This window comes from Perca flavescens, chromosome 16, assembly GCF_004354835.1.
Source record: "Perca flavescens isolate YP-PL-M2 chromosome 16, PFLA_1.0, whole genome shotgun sequence".
Lineage (NCBI taxonomy): Eukaryota > Metazoa > Chordata > Actinopteri > Perciformes > Percidae > Perca > Perca flavescens.
Window position 1 is genome coordinate 31,163,123 of NC_041346.1, and position 7,500 is coordinate 31,170,622.

At 43.5% G+C, this 7,500-nt stretch overlaps 1 protein-coding gene across 1 annotated transcript in view; it reads right to left on the reverse strand.

Annotated features, from left to right (window-relative positions):
• The window catches only part of gfra2b (GDNF family receptor alpha 2b), an 85,493-nt gene that overhangs the window by 49,930 nt on the left and 28,063 nt on the right, over positions 1–7,500 (reverse strand). The window contains exon 4 of the mRNA XM_028600886.1: positions 2,410–2,502. Coding sequence (XP_028456687.1) covers positions 2,410–2,502 — 93 coding nt within the window. The remainder of the gene's footprint in view (positions 1–2,409; positions 2,503–7,500) is intronic.

The window sequence follows — 7,500 nt, forward strand, 5'->3', positions numbered from 1 at the left end:
GAGAGAGCAAAAGCCAATTTACAGAGCTGCAAGTCTATTTCACAGCTGTTTGACCACACACACACACACACACACACACAAACACACACACACACACACACACACACACACACACACAAACACACACATACACACACACACACACACACAGAGAAAGTGTTAATGACGATGTATTGCTCGGGGCTTCTGACATTTAAACACTCCAAAGAAACTCCTGTGTGTGTGTGTGTGTGTGTGTGTGTGTGTGTGTGTGTGTGTGTGTGTGTGTGTGTGTGTGTGAAGCGAACACAAAGTCATAGTCAGAGAGTGTGTTGTGCGGCGGCTCTAATGTAGTATGACCAATCACAGGACTGCTGATGGATTGACGGAGAGAGAGAGACAGAGCGAGAGGGAGAGAGAAATGGAAACATGTTTAGGTGCATAAAGTCAAACCCTGAAAGCAGAGTGTGTAAATCAATTGGTGCTTGTTATATAGATTTAGGGCTGCAACTACCGAGTATTTGCACTGTTGATTGTGTGGATTATCTTCTGGATGAATGGATTAGTTGTTTCGTCTCTAAAATGTCAGAAAATAGTGAAAAATGTGGATCTGTGTTTCCCAAAGCTACATGTCTGCATGGATATAAAAACAGAGACAAAAACGTTGAAAAAATGCGACAAAAACTCAGAAGAAATTGTCTAAAAAAAACCTTGACCCCTTGTCCTAAAAATGGGACAAAAACGTTGAAAAAATTATCCTGAAAAAACTCGAAAGAAGCGCCAAAAATGTCAACAAAATGAAAAAATGTCAAAAAAAAACGTGAAAACCGTGAAAAATATGTCAAGAAAATTTTCCAATATATATATATATATATATATATTGGATATTGGACTCAAGGCCCTTGGGCCTTGAGTTATTGCATGGATATACTGTATATGTATATATAACAGAGACGTGTACTGTATCTATTCAGACATCTGCACGCAGACAGTCCTCCAATGGACTTTAACGTCTGAACGTGTCATCGGGGAACTCTCGGAGCCCTTTGTACCGACTCAGTGAAAGTTGTCTTGGCGTCTCGATGCTCATTAGTGATCGCCACGATCATCCACGTTTACATCCAGACGCAATTATGAAGTCATTAAGACCATAAAGTGGGAAAGACAGAGTTGAAGTAAACAGCGTACTCGTTATGCTAATGTGATGGACTTCTTAATCAGAGTAAACACAAACTGGGCATCGTGTGATCATGTTTTCCTCGGCAGACAGTTGAAATAATTCAAACTGTTTCTGTACACTGGGGGCTGGTAGAGATGTGTTGTCTCAACAGCAACAGTAATTTAATTATCTGCAGAGACGCGGACCCTACGCCGTAGCCTGACGCACACCTCTCGAAAAACACGTCGCGGCGACGCAAGTCGCTCGGCTGTGGCTTGGTAGCATTGCATTCCTCAAAAATAGCCCCACATCATCACATACACTTCACCATACCTAGAGATTGGCATGGTTGTATGTCAGTTAGCCTAACAGCTGGTTTGATTTACAATGAGAGATGATTTTATGGAAAGTACCCCATGCCAATCTCTAGGTATGGCGAAGGGTATGTGATGATGTGGGGGGGGAGGGGCGGGGGGTGGCTATGGTGAAGGGTATGTGATGATGTGGGGGGTATGGTGAAGGGTATGTGATGATGTGGGGGGTCTATTTTAATTCCAAAGGCCAAGGGAACTTTATCAGGATGCATAGTATCCTGGATCCATGAAATAACTGGCCTTTAAAAATAAACATCTGCCTGCCTCTATGGGAATTTAACATAGGGGTGGACTGACTTTAGTTGCCAGCGGTTTAGACATTAATGGCTGTGTGTTGAGTTATTTTGAGGGGACAGCACATTTACACTGTTATACAAGCTGGACACTTAATACTTTGCATTGTAGCAAAGTGTAATTTCTTCAGTGTTGTCCCATTAAAAGATATAATGAAATATTTACTAAAATGTGAGGGGTGTACTCACTTTTGTGAGATACTATATCCCCTGTACCAACCGCCCCCCGCCCCACCGACTGGAAAATGTATTATCTCTCTGCCCTGCAAATAATGAGAAACGCATTGTAGCACATTTTCAATGAAAGGGCCGCTTCAGTTGGACACACACACACACACACACACACACACACACACACACACACAGAGACACACACACACACGCACACACACATACAGACACACAAACTTGTGTTTACAAAAACACACATTCATTAATTCACGCGCCCACAGATGGAGCGACCTCAGTTCATCTGAATCAATGGGGAGCCGCCGCCGAGATCGGTATTCGTCTCGGTAAACACATCCCAGGGACGATCACTCACTCACTGATGCTGCAACCTTGATAAGTGTGTGTCAGTCTGCTCGAAAACACACACACACACGCGCTGGAGCGGTACCTGAGATGATGGAGGCATGTCGGAATTCCTCTGAGAAATGGATCGGCTCGTAGGGAGATGTCTCGTAAAACTCTTCCCCTGAAAAACAACAGAAAAACAGAAGCATCTTCAGCTTGAGAAGCCACACACACACACACACACACACACACACACACACACACACAGCAGCATGTCTGCGGCCATCTGGCTCTACCTGGAAACTACCTTCAAAGTCAAATTGTCCGTGCTGTTGTGTAGAAAAGCTTACAGCAGGGACTGGAGGAAAGCTGCTGGAGCGAGAAGGCCCGCGCGGCTGAATCTTATATTTCATTTAACAGGAAATGCAGACGGAGAGACGGGAGGCGCAGAAAGAAAACGGCCTGAGGTGAAAGACACAGGTGCATGCAGGTGTTTAAAAAACTAAAAACAGGAAGTTAGTTGTTGTGCTGCTGATGTGGCCGCTTAACAACACGGTCAGCAAACTCAAATATTACCCAGTAAAGTACTCATTCTCAGAGCCATATATCAGTCACACGGTATACATTTTCTTGGGATGCTTTAACGTCACTAGTTCGGTTCATTTGGTCATTTCGAACAAGAGCAAAAAATGAAACATTGTGGCATTTTTTCAGCCGTTTTCTTTCCTTTTCACACGCCACTGTTTGCTCTGCTCCGAATCGGTCGACGACGTGGTGAGATGAACCGAAATGCAGCAACACAATCCATGTGACAACATCAGCTGAATCCTCGGAAAACGTCTCTTTCTAAGATTTATTTTCACTGGAAATTAGGCCCTATGTTCCCACATTTCTAAGATGTTTTTCAAATTAGGCCCTGTGTTGAGGATAGGGCTTAATTTGAAGGGAAATGTAGTAGCACAAGACCTAATTTTGAAAATGTCCTAGAAATGTGGGAACATAGGGCTGTAGGAACATTGGGCTGTGGGAACATAGGGCTGTAGGAACATAGGGCTGTGGGAACAAAGGGCTGTAGGAACATAGGGCTGTGGGAACAAAGGGCTGTAGGAACATAGGGCTGTGGGAACAAAGGGCTGTAAACATAGGGCTCAAAGGGCTGGGAACATAGGGCTGTGGGAACATGTAGGGCTGTGGGACAAAGGGCTCTGGGAACATAGGGCTGTGGGGGCTGTGAGACCATAGGGCTGTGGGAACATAGGGCTGTGGGAACATAGGGCTGTGGGAACATAGGGCTGTGAGACCATAGGGCTGTGGGAACATAGGGCTGTGGGAACATAGGGCTGTAGGAATATAGGGCTGTGGGAACAAAGGGCTGTGGGAACATAGGGCTGTGGGACCATAGGGCTGTGGGAACATAGGGCTGTGGGACCATAGGGCTGTGGGAACATAGGGCTGTAGGAATATAGGGCTGTGGGAACATAGGGCTGTGGGAACATAGGGCTGACCCTCCCTAATTGAGCAGAAGTCTAAAGATGACTGTGAAAGGTGATTCCAGAAAATAATAACTGTGGCGTTGACACAGAGCTTAGCATCGCCCCAACAGCAGCTTGTTTTTCTCTTTAACTTGAACAGGAAATGGACGGAGGATTAGGACAGATATTCTCTCACTTTATCCTTTAGGTAAACACTCAGCAGAGAGTTGCTTATTCACGCTGCTTTCAGAGACAGCGGGACATTTCCTGTTGGCATCTCGGAGAAACACATTTCTAAACTCAATGAAACAACTTGTGTTCATTCGCGGCGTTGTCTTTAATCTTTGCACCACACATTAGCATGCCAGACAACTCCACTGCTGATTTACTACAGTCCTCGTTCCAACGCTGACCTAAATTTCTCAGCAATCGTTTGCCACCCGTGAGCATTTGTCTGGCATTAAGCAGCGCCGCAGCCTCCCCCCCGCTGCACTGGCTCGGCTCCCACCGGTAGTTACACAGCGGAGATCATCGCGTTCACTCTTACACTGAAATAATACTTCAGGAGACACAAACAAGGCAGCTACACACACACAGATTCAAGATGCAAGATCCATGATTACTTTGTGGACATGAAGGCTGCCACATAAAGAAACGGACAATTAATACAGACAGTGGGAAACGCAAAGTGCAACGCAGTCGCTCATTTATGTCCTGATCATAGAAATAAAATGGATAGAAAAGCCATTTCCATTCAAATCAACGTGGCAGAATGGTCAGAACAGCAGCCATTTTTATGTGTACCATTGCCATGGTAACATATATACTTCCGATAATAAGCCGACTTACGGAAAAGAAAAGATAAAAGATAAAATTGAAGGTTTAAAAAACTTGAAAACCCTTTCTCCTCATTGAATTCTGAAACAAGACGAAACAAGTATTTTCAACAAAAATGGAAAACTGTTGAACCTGTCGAAAAAGTACTTGAAAATAGAAGAAACAGATGTACTGGAACTTATGATCAGGTTGTTGTAACTCAAATTTGCCTATGTCCCAATTCTAGAAACACTGCAGTCTATTCTCAGAAATCCAAACTTTGCAGATATGTTAACATCTAGCCACATTCTCAAAGATGGTGTATATTTTGATTTTGATTTTGTATATGAAGAGACATCCCCTTTTTTCTAATGAAAATTTTGCACTGCAAATTCAATTATTTTGATGATTTTGACACTGCGAATCCACTGGGATCCAAAAAAGGTGTACATAAATTAGAGGCTGTATATTTTACATTAATATTGTGTTTTCCCCAGTTATAACTGATGCTATGACTATTTTTCTGAAACACATTATCGTTGAGAATCATCAGCTTTTTAAGCGTTTGTTTCCTGCTAGAAATCTCTTGCCTAAGCATCATTTCATGATACATTATCCTAAATTTATAAAGAATATTGGACCAATTCTGCACATGTGGTCTATGCGCTACGAAGCAAAGCACAACTTTTTTAAGACCCAACTGAAAAGTTTCAAAAATATCACAAAGACATTGGCCAAAAAGCACCAAAGAGTACCTAAGAAGATGGGGGGGCTCTGATTGGTTGTAGGTCTATCCAACTGAGTACAGAGGCATTTTCTTTCCTGGTTTGGTTGAAACACGCCCCATAATCACAGCCCAATGGAGCAGCATCAGACTCATATCTTAACTAGAATCTGAGTAGGACCACGTCAGGCTATCATTTATCCGGAAGTTTTTTGGTGCGAAGGAAAATGACTCATTTATTGACATGTGAATTGTGCGGATTGTCTGGTCACAGGGTTGTATAATACATTGAATGGTATTGCAATTACTTGTGTTTGGGGCTGTATTTGTGTCTGCTGAATCCTTTGGAGTTATTCTGGTTGTTAGCAGGTGAATAAGTCAGGGTTGTATTATACACGTTCTCTTTCTACCAGTCTGAAAGAAGACATGTTAGGCAAGCAAAATAGCCCAAAAACTCAAAATTGAAAAAAGGTTTTTGCCTGGCGTGTCTCTTCTTAACTAACCTGTTTAATATCCACCACTCACAGCTGCCATGTTTTCACGATCTCTCCATGTGTTGCAGCTCAGACAAAAAGAAAAAGGAAAAGTAGTCTAGAGGATGGATTTCTCATCAGCAACCTCTCTAAATAACTGCTGGATACAAGCGCAGACTATCTGTGTCTATTTTGGGCAGGCGGGGTAATATCCGTAGATTGGTGCTGAGGGTAGATGAAAGGAATACTAAAAGAAAAAAGGCGAAGGTATTGGCAAAAGTACTGCTCTGTGTCTGCAATTACCGGCAGCAGATAGATTCGGAGGAGAAGCTTTCTGCCTTCTGTCCTGGGAGTCACAAATCTGCATTTCATGATGTACGTTCAGTCAGTGCTCAAACAAACAAACGTGTAGTGATTTCTGCATTCTTAACCCCTCCTGGCATATTAGGAGCAGCGGGCAGCTATTTATACACAACAATCCGGGGGATTCAGTGTCTTGCCCAGAGACACTTTGACATCTGGACAGAGGAGCCAGGGATTGAACCACCAACCTTCTTGTTATGGGGGAACCATTTTGCCTCTGAGTCACAAACAAACAGGAATTATTTTGAATTTTCATACAGAGATGTGGAAAGTAAAGGTGCAGAGAGGTTTGGGGTAAAGATGCAGAGAGGTCTGTCTGTGTGTGTGTGTGTGTGTGTGTGTGTGTGTGTGTGTGTGTGTGTGTGTGTGTGTGTGTGTGTGTGTGTGTGTGTGTGTGTGTGTGTGTGTGTGTGTGTGTGTGTGTGTGCCGGTCCAAAATATACAGTATAGTAAAAAAAAAGTATACTTGTGGGGTCCGGACAGCTTTGTGGGGCCAAAATGCTGGACCCCACAACATTATAGGGCTGTTTGAGGGTTTTAAGATTAAGGTTAGAATTAGGTTCTGGTTAGGGTGAGGGTAAGGGTTAAAGTTAGGCATTTAGTTGTGATGGTTAAGGTTAGGGTAAGGGTTAAGGTTAGGCATTTAGTTGTGATGGTTAAGGTTAGGGTAAGGGTTAAGGTTAGGCATTTAGTTGTGATGGTTAAGGTTAGGGTAAGGGGCTAGGGAATGCATTATGTCAATGACGGGTCCTCACAAAGATAGTGCCACAAACCTGTGTGTGTGTGTGTGTGTGTGTGTGTGTGTGTGTGTGTGTGTACTGTACAGTAGCCCTACTTTACATACAACACAGGCCATATGTGCTAATGTAATGCACCCAAGAGACTCTGCATGAATCTCTTCGTAGGTGCAAAGAGGTTTGTTGTAAAGGTGCAAAGAGGTTTGTTGTAAAGGTGCAGAGAGGTTTGTTGTAAAGGTGCAAAGAGGTTTGTTGTAAAGGTGCAGAGAGGTTTGTTGTAAAGGTGCAGAGAGGTTTGTTGTAAAGGTGCAGAGAGGTTTGGGGTAAAGGTGCAAAGGTTTGCAAAGAGAGGTTTGTTGTAAAGGTGCAAAGAGGTTTGTTGTAAAGGTGCAGAGAGGTTTGTTGTAAAGGTGCAGAGAGGTTTGGGGTAAAGGTGCAGAGAGGTTTGTGGTAAAGGTGCAGAGAGGTTTGTGGTAAAGGTGCAGAGAGGTTTGTGGTAAAGGTGCAGAGAGGTTTGTGGTAAAGGTGCAGAGAGGTTTGGGGTAAAGGTGCAGAGAGGTTTGTGGTAAAGGTGCAGAGAGGTTTGTGGTAAAG